This window comes from Crocuta crocuta, unplaced genomic scaffold (assembly GCF_008692635.1).
Source record: "Crocuta crocuta isolate KB4526 unplaced genomic scaffold, BGI_CrCroc_1.0 scaffold134, whole genome shotgun sequence".
NCBI classification, from domain to species: domain Eukaryota; kingdom Metazoa; phylum Chordata; class Mammalia; order Carnivora; family Hyaenidae; genus Crocuta; species Crocuta crocuta.
In genome coordinates, this window is record NW_027530183.1 from 5,099,553 (window position 1) to 5,123,203 (window position 23,651).

At 36.2% G+C, this 23,651-nt stretch overlaps 1 protein-coding gene across 5 annotated transcripts in view; it reads left to right on the forward strand.

Moving 5' to 3' along the window:
* The window catches only part of WDFY3 (WD repeat and FYVE domain containing 3), a 229,970-nt gene that overhangs the window by 67,738 nt on the left and 138,581 nt on the right, over positions 1-23,651 (forward strand). For all 5 annotated transcript variants that reach the window (XM_077765173.1, XM_077765175.1, XM_077765174.1 and 2 more), the window contains exons 4-8: positions 9,920-10,029; positions 14,490-14,651; positions 19,277-19,469; positions 20,685-20,871; positions 22,898-23,064. In XM_077765173.1, coding sequence (XP_077621299.1) covers positions 9,920-10,029; positions 14,490-14,651; positions 19,277-19,469; positions 20,685-20,871; positions 22,898-23,064 — 819 coding nt within the window. The remainder of the gene's footprint in view (positions 1-9,919; positions 10,030-14,489; positions 14,652-19,276; positions 19,470-20,684; positions 20,872-22,897; positions 23,065-23,651) is intronic.

A 23,651-nucleotide genomic window follows, 5' to 3' on the forward strand; every position in this document is an offset into this window, starting at 1 on the left:
GGCGCCTCTAGACACATAGTTTTAAGGGTGAGATAGTTAAAAGGTTTACTGAAAACAGCATCTCCTGTCCCCCATCCTTGTTCAGCTCCATTTCTCACTCAGTCACTTTTCAGCTCTTTTAATTTTTGTTTAGCATTTACCTCTTGTGTCTCTAAATAATCTGTATTTACAGTGTGCCCTTGTCTTCTCACATTTAGATACTGTCTTGATTTCCCACAAAAGAAAATGAGACTTTCACTCTCTTAAGTTCACCACCACTACCTATACATGCCTGCTTCCTAAATTCACCCCTCCAATATTGTTCTGTTGCAGTTTGATTACATCAGTATTAATAGAGTGAAAACGCTATTTTAAGATGAGCTGTATGGTACTCTGTGGTTCCTTTTCTTGGGAACTTCTCTCCCTCCTCTATCTGGGTTAATAATGCCTTTTTTTTTTTTAACTGGTTTTCTGAATTTTCATCATACATGTATCTCCTATTTCTAAATGTTTTCCTACATCTCCCTTCAATATGACTGAAGGCATCAGGTATCCTGTCAGTTTCATCTTCTTGCAGATATCTCTTCTAGAACTTTCTGGCTTGCTTTAATCCGTGGTGGTTTCTCTCTAGGCCAGCCGCACAGCTGTTCTTTTTACATTTCCACTCACGTCATCTGGGATGCCTTTCTACGTCTTTGGGATGGAGCCTGTGTTTCTTGAACCTCCTGGCATCTTTTTTTTTTCTCAGACTAATTTTTAACAAAAAAATTGTTTTAACCAAAAATTGCCTTAACAAAGGCATCTTTTCCAGCAGCTTCCTGAGAAAAGTGCAGGGGAGTTACCTTTGGTTTGGGGTTTTATATGTGTATATGTGTGTTTTTGTTTTGTTCTTTAGAGTTCTCGTGAGTGAAAATTTTTATGACTATTCCTGTGTAAGATGGTTTCCTTGGTCTTTACCAAGAAAGGTGATGTCTTTAGGCTGACAGCCTTTCAGCTACCAGGGCTTAGAACAACACATGTTACAGGTTTATAGCAGAAAGGGGAAACTTATAAAACCAGGGGTCAGCAAGAGAAAAGAAGGAGCAGGTCCACAACCCTCATTATTTCACAAAACAGTGCGTGGAAGGGGCTCCTGCGTGGCTCAGTGGGCTGAGCGTCCGACTTCGGTTCAGGTTGTGATCTCTTGGCTCTTGGGTTCGAGCCCCATGTCAGACTCTGTGCTGACAGCTCAGAGTCTAGAGCCTGCTTTGGATTCTGTGTCTCCTTCTCTCTCTGCCCCTCCCCCACTCACGTTCTATCTCTGTCTCTTTCCCTCTGAAAACAAATCCTTTTTAAAAAGTGCTTGGGTGATTCCTGGTGCCCCTCGATTTCTAAAGCACAAGCATGAATGCAACCTTATTAGTGAAGAAATACACAAACTGCTTATGATTTAGGCTGTTTGAGTACTGGATTTGAATATCCAGTAGATGTGTTATACACATTGTTAGATGTGTATAAGCAGTTGTTTGCAGATGCTAGCCGTTTAGCCCCAGGAGACTTTGGGACCCAGGGGAGGTTATAGGCCCTCCTCCAGCAGAGCGGAAGCTACCAATGTCATGGGAAGCTGAGTTAGGTCTAGCAGCTCCCTTGGGGACACAGTCAGGAAGGGATGTCTTAGTTGGATTCTTCTCCAGGCAGCCCAGGGTGACCCCTCAGGGTCATTTTGGAAAATTTGCAGCTTGCATTGCATTTATCCTGTCCCTCTTTCAGTCGGTATCAGATTCTAGGTTGGAAATCATTTTATGTTTAGAATTTAAAAATAATTTCTCCTTCATATTCTAGACTCCTACGCTGCTATTGAGAAATCCGAAGCTAACTGGATTCTTGATTTCTTTCTGTGACCTGCTTTTTTTTTTTTCTTCTTTTTTCGTAAGAGCATTTAGGATCCTTTCTTTGGCCCTCCTATTCTAGAATGTCATGATAACATGCCTTGGAGCAGATATTCTTATACATGATGCTGAATACTCATTGGACCTTGCAGTCTGGGAATTCACATCCTTTATAATTTTGGGAAAGTTTCATGAATTGTTTGTATAATAATATCCTCCGTTCAGTTTTCTTTTTTAGTCAGATGTACCTCTAAGACTGTCCTTTCTGTTTTATTTTCTTTTATTTATATTTTTGGTTTTTGACTCCACTTGCTAAGAATGTTTCATCCATCCCTTCTATGGAGTTTTTTTTTTAATTTGTGACATTATAATTTTAATTCCTAAGAGTTTCTTTTTATATTGATGTCTATTCTTTCATATATTCTCTGTTTAGTTCTGTTTCTTTCAGGTTGCCTTTTTTGTTAATTTGGTTTTGTCTGTCTTTTAGGTTAGAGCCCTTCCTTGGCCATCTGCTCCTGTGTAAGAACGGAGCTGTAGAAAGCTGCTGGGTGGCTCCACGGTTGTGGGTGGGGCTTGAAACTGTGGGCCAGTGTGATCTGGCTAGGTTGTTCTCTTAATTCTCTCCCCTGAGCTAGGCAGAGTCCCCAGTGAGGAATGTCCCATTTCTACTTGGAAGATCCATGTCTGCCTCTCAGCATTCTGGAAGCCACATAGGGGAACGGTCTGAGGACCCTCAGCATTCGGTGTGTAGGCTTCTGTTTGATCTCCCCGAGCCTGCAGCTCTGCCTGGTGTGGTGGGCTTACCCCTACCCTAGCCTCAACACATGCCCTGCTCTCACTCTTTCTAGTGAACAGACCTTCGGTCTGGTGCCCACATAGTGGGATGTGGGGGGCTCACTGCTCTTTAATTGGCTTTCACAAGGCCTTCTGTGTACACTCCCATGTTTACCTCTGCGTCCAGAGGTACCTGGTGCCACCCATTCTTGTGCCTCTTGGGGCTCTGTTGTAGTTTAGCTGCTTTTCCTTTTTCCCTGCATTTGCTTTAAGATTCTAGAGTTTGCTAAATCAGTTACCACTAACCTCTCTGCTATTTTAGTATCCAAAATGTTGCTTTCATCTTTCCTATTCTCTTTGTCCTTAATGGATTTAGGCTTTTTAAAAAATCCTTTCATAACCATTTTAGTGGGTGTATTAATCTGCTTAAGTTGCCATAACAAAACACCATAGACCAGTGACTTAAATAACAGAAATATTCCTTCCTACTTCTGGAGACTGGAAGTCTAAGGTCAGAGTGCCAGCAGGATTGGTTCCTGGTAAGATCTCTCTTCCTGACTGCAAATGGCACGTCACAGTGGCCTCACCTGGAGAAAGAGAGCTCTGGTGTCTCTTCTTATAAGGACATTAACCCCACCCATCAGGAAAACTCCATCATGACTGCGTCTGAACCTTGATTCTCTCCAAAAGACTCCATCTCTGTTACCAACATATTAGGAGTTAGTGCTTCAGCATAGGAATTTGGGGCAGGGGAGGCACAATTCACTCCACAGAAGTGGGGCTTCGGGAGAGAGCAGAGATAAGTGCATGTGCACAACCTTCCAGCTTTATCTGGAGCTGTTAAGTCTCTTTCGAGTCTATGGAACAACAGCCATTAAAATATTTTTAGATTGATACTAAATCTCTTATTCAGACATAGTGCTTTATGTTAATTGTTGTGTGGATTTTAAAGTGAGATCATTTTAATTGTACTTGCAGTCTCGGAAACAAGTCCAGTCCAAGGTGGTAAGATAGTTTAAGGTCACCTCCCACCCCTGCCTTCTCCCTTCTCCACTCCCTGTGGGACTGCATCCTTTTCATCTTTCCTGATTTCAGTTATTCCTATAGAACTGAGAAATTGGTCTTAAATATAAGATTTGTGTGTTTTATGCATTCTTAGCTATTTTAAACAGGTAACACGAAGGGACATTGTTCTGTTCTCTACTTACTCTTGTCACTGCAGTTTCTTACTTGAGTGCTATCCCTAGATTAGAATAAGATATTCCCGAAACTGTAATTATGGTCACTTTTCTCTTGCTGTCTTTTTAAATATGTAATCTGCATGCTTACAGAAAAACACTTTCCTGCACTGGAGATTTCTTTTCCTAAATCCTCTAATGATTTTACATATGTAGGGCAGTTTATTCAACATTATGAAAAGTACCTTAAATGGAGTATAGGATGTATCATTCATTGTTAAACATAGTAATAGTTGCACAAGGTTTTTAAAAACTTTTTGTTTTGAAATAATTATAGACTTCTAGGAAGCTGCAAACATAGTACATCGAGCACCCTGCACTCCTCCTCCATTAATCACTTCTTATTTTCCAGATCTTCTTAAGATCTATTTTTCCAGATCATGTAATTCCATATAATTTTTAGTTTTAAACTTTTGAAATTTATTAACTTCAGAATCCATTGAATTGAGATGCAATTCAGTTTTTGTAGATTTTACCTCCACAAGAGAAACCTTTCCTGATCACCCCATCTCAGATCCTTTATCTTGTCCCCACACCAGTGAGTATTTTAGTCTGTCACCTTAAGTACTTCCTCCAGAGGTTTGTCGTCTTAAAGTAACTTGCTTGCTTATTTAATTTGATTGTCTGTTGTGTTCAGCCCTGTATCACCTAGAAGACTACTTGTAACAGATGAGATGCTCAGTAACTTTTTACTGATTTTTGATATAGGATTTCTGTTTGGTTGTTTATTTTTTTAAAATTCATTGAGAATTGGAGTAGTGTTAGAAAAGCCAGACTTAGCTGATGTGTAAGAGAGAAAAGCATAGTTTTGGTGTATCTCCTTTGTCAGTCTTATTAAAGAACCCTGACTGTGGAAATCCTTGTCCTTTTATTTATAGTCTTGAATGTTGGAAGTTTCTTTCAGTCAGTGTCGTTATCAAAAAATGGAGATTTCATGGAGATTTTTTGATCTTTTGATTTTTCTACTAAAAAAAATCACATTTTTAAGATCCAGGTACATTCTGAATCATCTTACCTCTTGTAACTCATTCTTATTTTCTGAATGATTGATTTTTATTGCAGTAAAAAACATGAGATCCACCCTCCTAACAAATTTTCAAGTGTATGGCACAGTTTGCTCTAAGCACAATGTTGTACAAGAGATCTCTTGAACTTTTTTTTATCTTGTATAACTGTAACTTTATAAACTTTTTTAAACAGCAATTCCCCATTTCTTCCTTCTCCGCCCTTGGCATCATTCTACTTTTTGTGTCCAAAAGTTTGGCTACTTTTGATACCTTGTATAACCTTTTATTTCAAGAAAGTTATCATTGAAAGTAATTTTGCAATAATTTATATGCACATAATATTTCTCCAAAAAAAGACAGGTAAAATGAGCCCTCTGTTACTCATTTGAAAGTTTTCTGTATTTGTGGTGCATCATGGCAAGACTATTTTTTTTAGGACTACTCCGAATTTGGTGTGAAATACTTGTTATCTTGTTTGTTACCTAATTATCACTCACACAATTATCAGATCACTTTGAACATGGGTTGCAGCTATGTCAGTAGGAAGATATGCTAATCTGCAATTTTGTTTTTTGAATCTGTCCATCAGAAGTTAGTAAAAATGGAAACATGCAAAATGGAAACATGCAAAATGGATGCATGAACTGATGTGTAATACATTAGGGCAACTTGATAGTTCTAGTTTTGTTTCCTGCAATGCAATTCTCTCTTGGTTGTTGCCATGTGGCTTTTGTTAAAAATAGGTAGTGACTTTCAACTAATTTGAGAAAATTTATAATTTTGTGGTCATATCATGTGCAGTGTATAGCCTAATATTTTTTAAAATTTAGTTTACTTTTTTGTTTTTATTTTTTTAGAGAGACACAGAGAGAAAGAGAAAGTGTGTGTGTGTGGGTAAAGAGCAGAAGGAGAGGGAGAGAGAATCTTAAGCAGGTCCCATGCTCCGTGGGAACCCAACCCAGGACTCAATCCCACAGCCCTGGGATTATGATCTGAGCTGAAATGAAGAGTTGGATGCTCAACCGACTGAACCAGCCAGGCCGCCCTAAAGATTTTTTTCCCATTGTAGTTATTTGTTAAGTTCACCTATGCAGTCAGCTTAGTTCTCAGGGCACTTGGTCAGTTTACATCACTGGAGCAAAAAATCTCCACCCATGTAAAACTAGTATTTTCAGGTTATTATTGCTGACGTTGCTGCATGATAAGTGCCACTATTAAATACAGTGGTGCGCTTTCCTGTGGGCAGTGTCCTGGTGACAGAGAAGCTGGTTAATGCCACAATTGGCGTCTCATATAGCATCTTGTGGCGGGATTAGTATAATGTAGTGAATCTCCAAGTAGACAACCCAGCCTCTTTTTTTAAAACAGAAAAACAGTGTGCCCCGCTGTCCTCCAAGGATTTCAAAGCCACAACACCCTCAGGTAATTTCATTCCCAAGGTGTGGTTATGTATTATCAAATGGAAAAAAAAAAAAAAAAGCATGGAGGCTATGAGTTCTAATACTATTTTTCTGACTAACTTGTGAAAGTTTTTTGGAGATGGGAAGGAGTTTTTAGGGCTTGGTTTCATCATTAACGAAGAAAATGTAATAATACTGTTAATGTGTCTCACATTATCATCCTGTTGCATCAGTTTGAAAAGGACTGTGCTTTAAATGCAAAGGAAGAATTGTATCACACTTACTATTAACAAGTTTTGCATTCTGATTGTTCTGAATATTGTCTAACAGAAATCACTTACATTTGCTATTTAAATTCTTTTAAAATTGTCTTCATTCTAGTCTTACTTAATCTAATAATGAGCTCTACTAACTCCATTTCTGTATTTTTCGGCTAACTGTATGTATTGAAATGCAGTGTGAAAGCTAAAGCTTGAATCAAGTGATTGGCAACTCTCAAGATGGGTTAATACGTTCCTTTCAGTAACTCTTATAACCTTAAGTCATTTAAATTTTTATTTGTTAAACATTAGTGAAATTAAAAGGTTCTAATGCAATTTTTTTTTACTAGAACTGTTTTTTCTTTCCAAGTTTTAAGAAACTATAATTTACAGAGGTTTAATTTAAAATTACTTTCTAGTATATATAATTTTTTAAAGATCGCAATTGATGTTAAATACTTTTACAATGACCTTCTTGACTCATTTAAATACAAAGTGGGAGATCCCATTAAAGTGCTTTGAAGGGCAACATACTGAAATAAGTAGGTGAGAGTAAATTAGTTCTTATGAATACATTTGTTATGTAAAGATCTTTTGTTATTGAGGTCTTCTCCACATTCCTCTCAAAAAAGAGTAGTTGTTATTAATTTGGAAAGTTTATTAGATACTGTTAATAATTACACTGTCTTGATCTTTTTCACGTATATTATTTAATCAGCTCAGCAATCCATTGAAATGTTGTAATGTTTAATAACAAATAGAATATTGAAGGCCTTAAAAATCTATTATTTGTCCTTATCTTGAGGAATAATATCTTATATTCATTGTCAACTGAAACAAGAGAAACCACACATTTGTATAAATGCCCACCATTACTCAAATAGAAGAACTGTTGCAAGCCAAGAGTACATTTTTGGTGTTTTGGTTCTCAAAATAAGTATTAGCCTTTCTTGTTCATAATTGACAACTTATTGAATAGCAGAAAATATATCTTTGTCCAATTCGCTTTTAACATTAATAGTGATACATTAAAAAAAAAAATGCGTGGTATTCAGATTCACCCAAAATGTGTTTTATTAATAGCTCTTTTGCTTTTGTACCTGGGAGGTAATTTTGTCTCTTGAAGTCAGTTTAGTTCTTCAATGTCTGTTTTCTTTTTGCCTTCTGTCAGAAGCATAGGTGGTATTGACCAGTTCATGTTTTGTTGTTGTTATGAAATAGAATTTTGTTACATTGATTTCACTGTGGAATAATCCATTTGAAGACTGCAAGTAGCTTTTTAGTATGTTGAGTTAAGAAATTGGAAATGCACAGTTTGACACCAAAGTTGCCTTGGAGATGAAAGCATAGCATGTCAGCCTTTGACAATATTACTCACTAGAAAGGAGTCGTCTTCCTTACAGGAGCATTTAATTCCTAGCAAGGAAGGAGGACTTATGTAACAAATTGGTCCATTACAGGTTTGCAAGAAAAATTTGCAGATCAATTTTTACCAGTGATCTCAAACCACAGTTGCCAAAGAATGTTTCTCTGTGGCATTCTTTTATTTGTTTGCTCCCCTCTCTAATGAGCACCTCACAGTGTAACCAGCCTTAAACATTGCTTTCTTCATATTATTACTCCCCTTTTCTGAATGTCCAGGAATCTCTGTTATCCATAGTCAATTCAAACACTGTTGATGTTCCTAACAAGCTGATCTCGTCCTCCTTTGATCTCCCTGGGTTGATTTAGTCACTCATTGAACAGATATGTATTGAGCACTTACTTAGTGCCAGTGATGTGCTTCATACTAGGGTCTGGCAGTGAATGAGGTGGACGAGGAGTCTGCTCCCATGGTGCTTATTTTCTAGAGAGGGATGAGAGACTACAAATCACTCAAATTATGAATACAATAATTTCAACACTTTTCAGATATTGAAATATTAGAAATAAGCCAGGCTTCTGTTGGCTTCCATGTTTCAGTAAATTTTATCCCTACCTTTATCTCTTGCAGGCTAGACAGCTTAGATTTGAATGAACGTTCTGTCACCGACTAGCTGTGTGGCTCTAGGCAAATTACTCATCTTCCCCGTTTCTCAATTTGTATTGGTACAAGGGGTACAGTAATAGAAAATAGCTCATAAGTTCTTATAAAGATTAAATGGGTTAAATCTTCAGGTACTTAAAACAGTATGTTTGTTATACAGTTAAGACTTAGTAAAAATAAGCTATTTAAAAGTTTTTCCTGTTAAAATATTCTTTCAAATGGAAGTTTATAAAGATAAAATATGCCCAGCCCAGTATTTTATGTAAGTCTTGTATTCACTCAATTATTTAATGACATACTTTTATATTGATTGTCTTAAATGGAAGAAAAAAAATACCTCTAAGGCCACCTAAATTCTGTTTATTCTGCATATTGCATTTTTATGATGTGTGTTAAGTGCACATTAGCAGCTTATCAGGTTGTTTTTGTTAAGTGAACAGATTGCACACATTTTCTGACAACTTCAATTCATCTCAAATATTGATAGAAAAATTGATTAACTCTCTGCTGATGAAATGAAGTGCACGGCTTAGGGATTTGTCCATTTACCCATACCTCTGAAGACATAATCGACTGAATTTACTTGACATATTCTTCCAGCAGTGCAGTTCTGTGGCTGACACTCACCGTTCCTACTGTCAGCTGCTGCTCAAGTCGCCCCTTGTGTGTATCCCTGGGGCAGCCCCCTGATTTATTTCATCTCCACCAGAGTCTCTGCCTTGCCAGTCTGTCTTCTGCTCACTAGTGAATAGTCTTAGAGTAATCCTTTTGTCATTTACCTTGCTCAGGAAGCTACATTTACTTTCTCTTGCCCAGAGAGTCAAATACAGCCTTTAGATTACTTTCCTTCATAAATTGACTTTGACTTTCTATCACTCCTGTTGACACTAGACTCTAATTCTCAAAATGCTCTTGTAGAATATTAACCCAATGTTATTAAAGTTATTTGTCTTGATCTTACATGTTAGGCTCAGTCTTCTATTTACACTTTTGTTTTAATACTGTGCTTTTAATCTCTCTGTTCCCTGCTTTCCCTCCCACTTCCTAGACAAACATATCCTTGTTTGCCAGGTACGTTTAGCTCAAATTTTACCTTTCTTATGACTCTCTTCGACTAGCTCATGATGTAACTGTCCCTATAATATATAGGTTGATTTCTTTGTTTCTGTATTAATATGATGATAATGCTTTAAGGGTCTAGATATACCATTAAAATACTGCTCTTTTTAACATATTTTACATAGGGCATGTAATAGTGCTGATTTAAAGCACGTGCTTTGTAAATAATCATTTTTTGACAGGTTTTAAGGAAGAACCTCTTTATGTGTTATTTCCCCCCATTTCATGGCTTTCCCTTGGTTTTATAGAAGCTGCAAGTCGGGCCATAGTCCAGTTCCTAGAAATCAATCAGAGTGAAGAAGCCAGTAGAGGTTGGATGCTTCTGACAACGATTAATTTGTTAGCATCCTCTGGTCAGGTAAGTTCTTTGTTTTCATGTTTGATAACTTGAGCTCCTTTTTTATCCTCTTGGAATTTTGTGAAATTAAATTTATCATCACATCCAAATAAGATTTTATGATAATCATTATATTCTTCCAATCCTTCTAACATATTATTTCATGCTTCTCCCAACATCTCATCAGGAGGTTTATGTTTTACAAATTTTACACCTGAGGAAATGGCTAACTTGAATGGTGTATTTCATCTTTGTCATGTCATAACACACAGAGAGCATGACACCATCAGTACAGCATGTGGGGCACAGCAGTGGACTTCCTTTGACTGTAGGCCAGTAGCCTACAGTCTGGCTCTGGCCAATAACCCACATCAGGGAAATTGCTTTAGAAGAATCATCTGACCTTACTTTGCTAATAAGGAATAAATGACATGAACAATACTTGTAAATTCTTCTAAATTTTATGGAAAATGGGGAATAGTGAGATTTTCAGGATAATAAATATTCCGTTCCCACTTGATTTATTCTGGAGATTCCTTTTATTCCCCCTCTCTAACTCACCTGTAAGCATCTGCCATAATCTGTGTTGCATGCACTCAGCTATGAGGAGACCTTACTTTTGGCCTTTGATGTACTGGGGATGAAAGAAGTTTATTCAGGGACACCTGGGTGGCTCAGTGTCAGGTAAGCATCCTATCTTGATTTCGGCTCAGGTCATGACCTCATAATTCGTGGGATGGAGCCCTGCATTGGGCCTTTCGCTGACAGTGGAGAGCCTGCCTGGGATTCTCTCTCCCTCTCTCCCTACCCCTCCTCAACTCGTGTGCATGTGTTCCTTCTCTCTCTCAAAAATAAATAACCATTTAAAAAAAAAAAAAGATGTTATTCAGCCTTATAAAATTCAGAGTAGAATTACCTATCAAAGTTAGTACCAGTCTTGAGAATGGTTCTTACTTAAATTATGATTCAAACAACTCCCATCATTTAATAATGGAATTTACAGAGGTGGGTGTGACATGACTCATACTACAGTGATGGGGTACAGCAGAAACAATGTGTATCTCTTAGTAACCGTATCCTGAAACTAGTCACTAGCCTAAAGTAGTAGCACTTAGACTTTTTTTCCCCCTTAGAATAATGTTTCCCTTTTTTGTTTGCTGGTTGATGTTTGTTTGTTTCTTAACATCACAAAAGGAATCTGACCAGTTTGCTCTGATGTACTTGGGACTTGCCAGATTTTAGCCCAGAAGCCCCACATCCCAGACAACTCCTAAATCCTGGGCAAATGGAGATGTTTATTTATCCTAAGTAACCTTCAGATAGTCCTAAAGTGGCCAACTGTTTCCATGTATCTGTGACCATACCAAAAAACTATCAAAATTGTTATTCTATTTGCCAATGATGCTAGCTATAAATGTCTCCATATTACTGTACCAAAATTTGGTTTGTTTTAAAATAGCATGGAAAATAATCATTTTTAATTGTGATAGTTCTAAGTCTTATTCCTGTTTTCTGTAGTTGCTGTCTTTCTCAGGTGTGAACAGAAACTGTGTCCTACCAGGATATCTGACACATGCTAGAAAGTCAGTAAATGTGGATTAACCTAATCATTTTTAAAAAAACTTTTTTTTAGAGAGAGACAAAGGTTGCAAGCGGGGCAGGGAGGAAAGGAAGAGAGAGAGAGAATCTTTTTTTTTTTTTTTGAACTTCAAAAGGAATAACCTTTTTTTAAAGATACACATAGAGCATATGCTCTGACAAAATAATAATAATATAATAATAATAAGTTGTATTCAAAACCAATCTATTGCCAGTCTCTATATGTCTCTGATTTTCTACAGAACGACTGCTGATACTCTATGAAATTCCTCAATATAAAATTAAGCCNATCTTAAGCAGGCTTCACACTCAGCGCGGAGTCTGACTCAGGGCTCAGTCCCACAACCCTGAGATAATGATCTGAGCCGAAAACAAGAGTCAGATGCTCAATCGACTGATCTACCTAGGTGACCTTTTAACCTAATCACTTTTTAAAGAATTACAGATGTTGCCAATTATCAGTTTGGATACCAGGTTATACTTATACTCTGTTATAAAATGAAAATGAAAAATCATACCAATTTGCCTAATGGAAAGGGAAAGCTAGTAACAATCTAACTAGAAAAAGATGCATCTTTTTAAATTTTTTAAATTTTTTTTTTTTTTTATTAGAGAGAGAGCAGGAGCAGGGGAGGGTCACAGAGAGAGGGAGACACAGAATCTGCAACAGGCTCAAGGCTCTGAGCTGGCTGTCAGCACAGAACCCGACGTGGGGCGCGAACCCACACACTGTGAGATCATGACTTGAGCCAAAGTCGGACACTTAACCAACTGAGCCACCCAGGTGCCCCCAAAAAGATGCATTTTAAGTGAAAATTTAGTGCACTATATTTTGAGCTTTTATCTTTATATGCCATTTTCTGTTGATAGCAGTGAGATACAGAGATGACTAAAATATATCCTGAATGAACATATAGATGACAGAGATAGAATGAATGACCGTACTATAAAATGCAGTCATGGGATGTATGTATTGCTATGAAAATAGAAATGTGAGAGTTATAAATTTTGTAGGTGAAGTAAGAAGGAAAGATGAGGAATTAAAGTTTCAGACATGGGCAAATATTTACACTGAGCATCAGATATATAGAGACATGGAGTATCTAGAAATAATCAATCCTAGTGGGAACAGCAAAGGGTTTTTGAAATATTTAGAGGCAGAAAATGTTACTGGATGTTTAGAAAGAGACCATATCATGCAAGGGATTGTTCATTAGGTCCTCTATCCTCACCATCACTCTGCTACTGCATTAGTTCAGGCTCCATCTCTCATATCGTTTTCTGTATTAGTTTCCTAATTACCAGCTAATTTTCTGAAATCTGGTTCCATCACTGCTTTGTAACACTTCCCTGGTTCTCCAAAACCAGCAAAATAAAAGTCACACCAGAGCGGGAAAACATATGCAAATATAGGTCCCTAGGCATATACACTTGTGGATCACTCAACCAGCTCTTTAACTTAAGGCAGGGTATCTCAGGGATGAGCCTCGATTGCTTCATGTATAAAGTAAGGATCATATAATAATAGAAACTACCTTATAAGGTTGATGGAAGAATAGATGAGATAATTAAAATGCTCAGCCTTATGCTTTTATAACTGATACTCATTAAAGATTAGACATTATTATTGTGGCATTTAGGAGTTAACAGTTTTGGACTCAGGTTCCTGAAACATACTGTATTGTATAGTTCAACTCCCGTGTATCTTCAGGTGATCTTTCCCCTCTTAATTTCTATACTCTTCCTCTTCATTCCTGGCAGTATTGATCATTCCTTTTTCATAGCTATTGATGAACCTGCTTCTGCTAGTAGACCACATTCTTCTGAAGGGCAGGAGTGCTTTGTCATTTCCTGCTCAGGTCCCACCACTCTGCCAGACACACCTATATATTCAGTAAATGCTTGATGAAAAAGTTAATAAACTAAATATAGATGATGCCAGCCTGTTGATCTCCAGTGTGGTAAAACTTTTTATTCCAAACTGGATCATGAAATAATATGGCAGTTATGATAGCATACTTCTTGAGACTGGAAGTGTTCACCATAAGAAGGTAGACTTTCTTCCTCTAGAAATCGTTGAAAATAATATGGAGATTTTTCGTTGTTGGCTGTATCCCTCAAGTGTCCTTCCAGCCCCAAGAATGTTTAATAAGAATAAAAGTGATAGCAAGCAACTACTAATATATAACTTAGTGTTTATTGTATCTTTGATTTGTTATTATAATGCTTACATTAACTCTGGGACCTATTAATATTATATTTATTTTATAGAAGAGGAAAGTAAGGTCCAGCAAAGTTAGTGTGTCCAAGTTTATGGTTAAGTTTCTTTTTTCTAAATCCCAAAGTTTATTTTCTTGGAACATGCTGCCTCTTAAAAAATAACAAACCTAATAAATAACAAACACATCTCAATACACACACACACACACACACACACACATACATATATATGTGTATATATCTATATCTATATCTATATTTTTTTTTTTAGGAGAGAGAAAGAGCAAGAGCACATGTGTGAGCTGGGGAGGGCAGAGGAAGAGAGAGAGAGAACTGGATACAGGTTCCATGCCCATGCCAGGCAGCAGGGATGGGTGTGATGTGGGCTCTGTCTCACCATGCTGAGATCATGACTTGAGCCAAAATCAAGAGTTGGATACCTAACCACTGAGCCACCCAGGAGTGCCATCTCAATATCTGATTAAAGGAAATTTGTCCAAGTAGAAAATAAATATTTGTCCACATGGCATCATTTTTTAATTTTTCAGGCATTTAAAAAGTTATTTTGATATATAATTTTCTGGCTTATAATTTGTGAACTTACTTAGCTGTGTCAATTATGTCTATCTCCCTACTCACTTATTTATTGGTTTGTTTTCCAGAAAACTGTGGACTGCATGACAACGATGTCAGTGCCTTCCACCCTGGTTAAATGTTTATATCTGTTTTTTGACCTTCCACATGTGCCTGAGGCAGTTGGAGGTGCACAGAATGAGCTACCTCTAGCAGAACGTCGTGGACTGCTCCAGAAAGTTTTTGTACAGGTATGGAAGGTGCTGTTTGCCAAGCTATTTAAAGTGAAACAGGTGCACTCCTTAATGAGATGTTCTGCCTATTCCATTTTTTATGGCATTCCATACTCTTTAGTACTGACTTTATCTCATAGTTGTCACATTTCTTGAATCTGAACATTTCTTTTGAGGAATAATGGAACAAGGCATTAACAAGTTTATTTCTCTGAAGCGATTCAACTATTAAGGTTACCTTTGATACAACAATACAATCTCTAAAGTGAACTACTAAGCAAGAGAAGCTTTTATTGACTATCATATTAAATTTGGGGTAATACTTCTTGTAAGAGATTTTGTTTGTTGCTGTCTAAATATAGGATTCCTAGCCTATAAATCTTTAACTTGTAAAAGGCAGTTTATTTTAGTGACTGCTGCCACCCCCTCTGCTCACTGCTTGTAAAATCCTTTTTTTACGACTGTTGCCCCTGTTCAAGCTTTTAATACCACTGGTGGTTAACCAAGGTTCAAATAGACCTTTGTTAGTTAGCCTAGAAATATCTCCATCATTTTGATATCCTTCATGGGACAAAATTTTCAAGACAAACTACAGACATTTGGAATATAGTCTGTCCATGGGACTAATACAGTATTTAAGAAATTTTTTAATGTTCATGTATTTTGAGAGACAGACACACACACAGAATGTGAGTGGGGGAGGGACAGAGAGAGGGAGACACAGAATCTGAAGCAGACTGCAGGCTCCCAGCTGTCAGCACAGAGCCCAGTGTGGCGCTCAAACTCACAAACCTTGAGATCGTGACCTGAGCTGAAGTCAGACACTCAACTAACTGAGCCAAGTATTTTTTTTTTTTTTTTTACAAATAGTTTATTGTCAAATTGGTTTGCATATAACACCCAGTGTTCATNAGCCACGTATTTTAAAATCACATTTGATAGAAGAGGACAGATACTGCATCATTATACTCGTGTGTATCTAAAATGCTCAAACTCTTAGCAAGTAGAATGCCATTTCCCAGGAGCTGGAAAGTGGGGTAACAAGAAGTTGTTGTTCACTAGGTATAGAGTTTCAGATTTGCAAGATGAAAATGTTCTAAAGATCTTTTGTACAACAACTTGCATGTAATGAAACTACTGTACTCAAAAATGATTAAGGTGATAAGTTTTGTGTTATGTGTTTTTACCTCAGTTAACAAAAAAACCCCACACCTCTTTGAATCCGGTTCTCTGAAAGTATATAACTTAAGATGCAGATTTCTTAACTCTACAGTAAAGATAAATGAAACCTACCCAAAGGGTTTTTGTGAGGATTAAATGAAATGATACACAGGGCGATGGTGCTGTGCCCAGGATGTGGTGGACATGAACTACAAGTTCCTGTGATGGCTGCTCTTACCACCACTGCCATCACCGTCTGTGAGAGTAGCAGGGAGAACAGAGAGCAGTGGCTCTGCAATAGGTAAGGTGGAGCCGGGTGCCATGATGAGTGCGTCTCACAGTACCCCTCTCTGGGGTCTTTGCCACAGCGCTCTGTGGACATGTGAGCAATGAAAGGACTGGAGAGAAGCAGGTTTAGAAAGGAAAAGACAGGAATATCAATAAAGAACTAATTCAACAAATATTTATTGAACATTGGACTTCTTAGATACTTCTTGCTAGTGGTTAGGTAAAAAACGTTATCTCCTATAACTTGCGAGACAACCCATGACTTCAGAGGTTTTGTTTTTCTAAACGATGATGAGAGCAAATAACAGAAATAGGATTAGAACTTAGGTTTATCTGAGTCCTGAATTAGATTGGATGAGAAAAGCAATAGGAATAAACAAAGGAGTAAATCCCATAGGAACTGTAGCTGCTTAAGACAGTGCTAATGAATGTAGTGGGCTAGTCTTTGCTTATTAGAGTAATAAAGCCATTCTAAAGAACAAATTAATATGTTAGACAATAAATGTAAGCTGACTTTTATGTATTTAATACGAAATAAGTATAGCAAAGATTTCTTCTAAAACTTAAAAAATGTTTTCTGTATCTGAATGCAGTGGGTGTTTCCAACTAAATGTGGGATTCATTTTAGCATATTGGAACCATTGAATGTTAAGGCCAAAAGGAATGTCAAAGAGAATTTAAAAGAATGGAAGTCTGCATTTAAAGTTACAGAAACTAGGGGCACCTGGGTGGCTCAGTCTGTTAAGTGTCCGACCTCAGTTCAGGTCATGATCTTGCAGTTCAGGAGTTTGAGCCCTGTGTCAGGCTCTGCAATGATGGCTCAGAGCCTGGAGCCTGCTTCAGATTCTGTGTTTGCCTCTCTCTGTGCCCCTCCCCCACTGTGCTCTGTTTCTCTTTCTCTCTAAAAAATAAAAACATTTTAAAAAATTAAAAATAGATACAGTTACAGAAACCAATAGGGGAAGCTGTGATCCATAGCAGATGTGTGGCAGGAATGGGAGCCTGGCCCTTCCCACTGCCTAGTCCAGTCTCCTGCAGTGCATCACTTCCTTGTTTTAGTTTCTCATCACCACCTAGACACTGCTATCATCATTTTGTCTCGAACACCAGTGGAGATGAACTTATTAAATGTTTTCAGAACACATATTGTTTATGATAGATGTAATCCCTGTGTTTATCTTATGTGACAGATGATATCCTGGGATCTGAGCAATTGGTACTGCTTCATGTAGGCATTCGGTTTTTTGGTTTTTTTGTTTAGATTTTTGTTTTATTTGTTTTTGTGTGTGTGTGTTGATATGGCCAGTTATTTCTCTGCCACACTTGGCTGTACTTAATGACAGAGTCCCTGCAAATAGGTATGGTTAGTATATTGGAGAAGAGAAATGAGATATAGACTCTCTGGTTTTCTATTCCATAAAATGAAAGGATTACATGGGATTATTTCTGAGAATCCTTTTGCCTCTAAAGATTAAGAACTAGTTATTTTAAGAGTCAACAAATTTAAGGAATTAAATATAAGTTCATTTGTGAGAACAAACATTTCATTTGGAAAAAAGTATTATATTTGGATTTGCTTTTATGTTACAGATTAGATGCCATCTCTAATGGCATCCATCTCTGTAGTCACATAATTAATAATACATCTTTCTGAGCATAGATATTTATGCTGCAATTGACTCTTTTTCCATATTATCTTTTTTGTTGTTGCATTTGACACATATGGAAAAAGATAATACCTATTACACATGTTAAGTCAGTATCCAGTAATTTCTCCAGGCGTGTGTGTGTGTGTGTGTGTGTGTGTGTGTGTGTGTGTTGTGGGGCGGAGGGTAGAATGCCTCGATTTACGAATTCTGTAAATATATTACTTCTCTGAAATCTTTCTTCGTCCTTTTTCCCCCCCATCCTGAGAATTTGGCAGCTATGGATTAGAAAGTCCTTGTACTGAAGTAAATTTTTGCATTGAAGGAAACAGGAAAGGTAAAACTTAGCTTCCTCAGACAAAACATATTTTAAATATTTTTTTTTCTATTTAGCAGTTTCCCCATAGATAGTAAAACACTCAAATTTCATGAGAATAAGATTTCAAGAGAATAATATTTACATAAATTATAGTTATATTATTCATAGTATACATATTTAAAATTTTTAGATGAGGAATTTTGGCATGGAGAAGAAAAGTTCACTTTTCCTGAAGCTGAGTCAAGATTAAAAGAAAAAATCCGTTGAGAGCAATTCTGCAAGTAGTGGCTCTTAGTGCTTTGAGCACTTGTGTAATGTGTATTCTGCAAATCGTAGTTAAGGAGTAAGTCCTCATCCCAAAGTTTAAGAAGTTTTGAATATTCTGTGAAAGCCAGGCCTTAGAAGATTTTTGCCTACTAGACATAATTGAAAGATACTTCTGAATTAAGATGATTTTATTATTGTCATACTCCATTCTACTTGTATTGGACATTGGAACAATTTGAAAATACTTTTAAAGACCTGTTTTTACTTTCTTACCTCCCTAAAACTGTCCTTTTTAAAAAAGAAACTTGCATCTTGCCTATGACAAACTGAAGGGCCAAATTAGAAAACTAAAATGTTGACCTTGAAAGTTACTATTGATTTATTCCATTTCAGAGTCAGTGTGCAAAAATACCATGGAGAAGAAAGGAAAGGATCCACAGAAGTTTATCTTTCCTTTTTTTTCTTAATTTTTTTATTTTATTTACTTATTTATTTGAGAAAGAGAGAGAGAGAGAGCGAGACAGCATGAGGAGGGGAGGGTCAGAGAGAGAGGGAGACACAGGATCTGAAGCAGGCTCCAGGCTCTGAGCTAGCTATCAGCACAGAGCCCCATGCAGGACCCGAACCCACGAAGCGTGAGATCATGACCTGAGCTGAAGTCAGACGCTTAACGTACTGAGCCACCCAGGCGCCCCTTCTTTCCTTCTTTTTTTTTTTTTTTTTTCAATAAGCTGATAAAAGTAGGGCTGGCTTACTGTCTTACCGTAACACACTTCTAAATTATAGATGTCTTTTTAAATGTTGCCTGAGGTAGAGTACCCATCATTGTGGCTTTAATGATACCACTTAATGCTAACCCTGAACTCTCAGGATTTTTAATAATCAGGTGTAGTGCTTTTCTAGCTCCTCCCTTTACCCAACCATTCATTTATTTAAATACAGATTTGTTTTGTGTTTTTTAGATCTTAGTGAAACTCTGCAGTTTTGTTTCTCCCGCGGAGGAGCTGGCTCAGAAAGATGATCTCCAGCTTTTATTCAGTGCAATAACCTCTTGGTGCCCTCCCTACAACCTGCCTTGGAGGAAGAGTGCTGGAGAAGTGCTCATGACCATATCCCGTCACGGTCTCAGTGTCAATGTAGTGAAGTATATTCACGGTGAATATTTCTTTGTGTTCATTCTAGGTGCTCTAAGTCTCTTCCACTTTTCTCTTCTTCATATGATGACAGATTGCTTTTTATCTCTCACTTCTCTAAAGGTTCTGTTTTAAATTCAAAACTATGTTTTCCAGGAGAAAAAAAAAATTTTTTTTGTTTACGAGGCATTTGAAATGTGAGAAATTTTTATGTATTCCAAACAATGGATATCTACAGAATTGAAATAATTTCATTGTTGTGTAAATGTTTAAGCATAACGTAAGTTCTGTGTCAGCCTATTCTTTCCTACTCTTCTACTGAAAAAAAATTGTTTTTGAGATGCTTATAGTTTAAAAGCCTTTCTGAAGATATTTCATAAATAGATAAGTATCTGTCCAATGTAGCATAAATGAAATTAGATTCTTTATTTGCACTAAGGAGAAATTGTCCATTCTGTTAAAAGTCTGTATAAGTGTCAGCTACCCTTTAAAATCTCTAAATAGAAGACCGTGTAGCATCTCAAATAGTTATTACATATTTTTTTCCTGAAAATCTTTCCAAATAATTTTTAATACAACTTTTTTACTCATCTAACATCAATCAGTCTTTAAGCGTTTCTTGCCTCCATTTCTGTGGTAAATCTTTTTAGCTTTTGTTATATGACACAGGGTTTCTTTAGATAAGTAAATTTCGTTAAAGATAAGAGAAAAGCCTTCAGTCCCTAAAGTCAGTGATAAGGTACAACTATGCTTTAAACGAGTAATAGGTAGTGCAGGCATAATTTTAAAAATTTTATTTCCAAAGTATTTCTGTATCTCACTGGTCCATATTCACTCTAATTTGAGCTTTTAAATGAGTTATTGGATTTTTATTTTTAAACATAGAAGATAGGGGGTTTTCCCCCTTTCTTTGACTATACTAATATAAAAGATCAGAAATAATCATTTGCCAGCATTGTTTAATGAAAAGTATCCAAATATGATATAAAACTAGATAAATGTCAACTATTTTTCAACACTTTCTGTGTTACCCTTTGTTTACTACTTAGAGGCAGAGCTTTCCCAATGAATTTAAATATTATATTTACTTTTAGAATGTGTAACGTTTTTCTTACAGTATTTCATAGATACATTAATACTTAGTGTTTCATTTAACATTTCGTTAAACAAGTTAAGAATACAGATTTTTTCAAGCAATTGACATAAATAATATGTATTTCCTTCTTTTTTCTTACAGAAAAAGAATGTTTATCTACATGTGTTCAGAATATGCAGCAATCAGATGACCTGTCTCCCCTAGAAATTGTTGAAATGTTTGCTGGGCTTTCTTGTTTCCTCAAAGATTCCAGTGATGTTTCCCAAACTCTTTTGGATGATTTTCGGATATGGCAAGGATATAATTTCCTTTGTGATCTCTTGCTTAGGTAAAATCCTACAGTTGAATATATTTTAAATGTCTACTCAGTCTTTTTCATCAATGGGAACAGTGTGGTTTGGGGTTATAGAAAAAAAGGAATTAATGATTTATTTAATGTATACTTTGTCCCCATGACTTTATTCACTTCTTTTTATTCCTGTTCTGTCAACAGAGTACAAAAAGTGAGTTAAACTGGCAAATGCAGGCTACAAACTTGGTGGAATCAGTGGTTAGGTGTGACAGTGTATCTACTCTTTAGTAGCTGAGGAAAAAGAGCTTAGATGAACTAATGAATATCTTCATAAAATATAAACTCTTCTTGTGTAGTTATATTTTTAGGATTTCTTACTATGCCAATGGTTTATTAATGTAGTTAATAACAAGAATAGAATCTAGATTGAATGAAACCTTAAATGTATACATAAAACAAAATGTTTCACCAGCCCCCTTTTCCACCCCAAATGTTTCCTGCATATCCTGGGAAAATGGCTGGTTGCAATTTTATTAGGAAGAAAATGCTCATGCCTCACTAGTTGTTCTGGCTCTTTACTTACTTGTAAATCATTTGACTTGTTGTAAACCAGTACTATTTTGTAAACTCCTTAGATCTGACACCAGTTTAACCTAGTTGCCAGTACTAGTAGGCAACTCCCCAGAAGAGAATTTTTCATATTTATCCTGATTTACAAAGGAGGACATAAAAGTTGACGAAATAAGCATTTCACATTACAACAGGGTGTTAATTGGTGTAATCCTCTGAGGATGCAGGTTGATCAGGTATTATCAAGAGCTTCAAAAATGTCAGTACTCTTTGACACAATAATTTCTCTTATGTTTATTCTGAACATCTAATTCTAAATCTTCTCGACAAAATTTTATGCATATTAATGCTTCTGTATTCTGATTTCGGCTGGCTGCCCTCCCCCCCACCCCAAATTTATGGTTGGTTNTAACACTGGTAAATGGGAAAAAAAAACAGGTTAGAAAATTCTTTGTATGGTATAAAAATAACTATTATTAAGACCATTTACAGTAAAGTCCATAAACCGTATCAGATTAAAAGTGCCTGAGTAATGAGGCTGAGCATACTTCTTCTTTTCTACTTTTTGTGTATTCTCCAGCTTTAATTTCTTTTTTTAAGTTTATTTATTTTGAGAGAGAGAGAGAGAAAGGGGGGAGGGCCAGAAAGAGAGGGAGAGAGAATCCTAAGCAGACTCCATGCTGTTAGCACAGAGCTAGAGGTGGGGCCATTTTCCATGTACCATGAGATCCTGACCTGAGCTGAAATCAAGACTCAGATGCTTAACGGAATGAGCCACCCAGGCCCCTCTCTCCAGCATTATTTTAATAAAGAATGATTAGTTCTATTAGGGAGGAAGACCCAGTAAATTTTACTCTTTAAAAAAGATAGTTTTTCACCCCATTTTGTGTTCTTAAGCCATAATCGAGAGATAATTCCATGATTTGAAATGTTCTTTTAAAGAACTATTATTTAAAAAAATTGTTAGACTCTCAGAACTTTATTTAAATGTATTCTAATGAGTACCTGAATTAATGAATACAGCTAAAGACTTAAAATTCTTTCCAAGAAATTAATTTTTAAAAGTTAACTGAGAAAATGTCTTTTGAAAGAAATGGTTAATAAGGTTTTTGGTTGTAAACAGTGAAACTTTATAACCTTAGAGCATTAGGAAACTTAAGAGAGATTTTATCTAATTCCTTTATTTTGTAGATACTTTCTAACAAAGACTAAAGTGACCTACCTAAAATAACAGTGTTAAATGTAAAATCAGCACTTATATATGAGGTCTTTAGACTATTTGATATAATTTTTTTTCATTATGGTGTAATGTCTTATAATAAAATTTATAGATTTAAAAAATCAGTATGTTTTTATATAGGAAAACTTGTACAGTGAAACCTCTTGGAATGCTTTATACATTATTGCATATACCAATTGAAATTTCTTTCTGTATTAAATTTGAGACTACAACAAGAGAGAAAAATTATTTACTAAACCATACTTTTCCTAGGTTGGAACAAGCAAAAGAAGCAGAATCCAAAGATGCCTTGAAAGATCTGGTTAATCTGATAACTTCCCTAACAACCTATGGTGTCAGTGAACTAAAACCAGCTGGTATTACCACAGGGGCACCCTTTCTGTTGCCTGGATTTGCAGTACCTCAGCCTGCAGGCAAAGGTGAGTCTTTTTTTTTTTTCCCCCCTCCCCCTGTTCTGAGCCACTCAGAGAAATAGAGACAGAATAAATTAGTTTGACTTTGATTTCTCTTTATGTTACATGAATGAAGGTAATATGCTGTTTTTCATTAGGTTACAGTCTTTAGCAGATGAAATACTTCAAATATATATATCTATAATGAAAATATTATAACATCAACCAATGAAATTTACATCTTAATATTTCATCTTAACGTTCAAACGACTTAACAGTCAGAACATGCCTTTTGGAATGCTGGCATGCTAAAGTTTTTCCAGTTTACATGGTTGGAACTTGAGTAACGCACTGATAGCCAGTTTATCTCGATATAAGATATAAATAGAAAGCATAAGGTGCAAATGCTTATATTGTAAAACTGAATAAATGTAAGTAAAAAGAAGTTCTTTTGGGTCAGAGAAAAAATTTTACAGTTCAGATTTCCTAACTTTGACTCCTAATGATTCTTTTACTAAGAAACCTTGTTTAGTTAATAACATTTAGTTACATAAGAGTACAAACTAGTTTTACTGTTAATTTATTTTTAATGCATACTAACTGTTATGATGGAA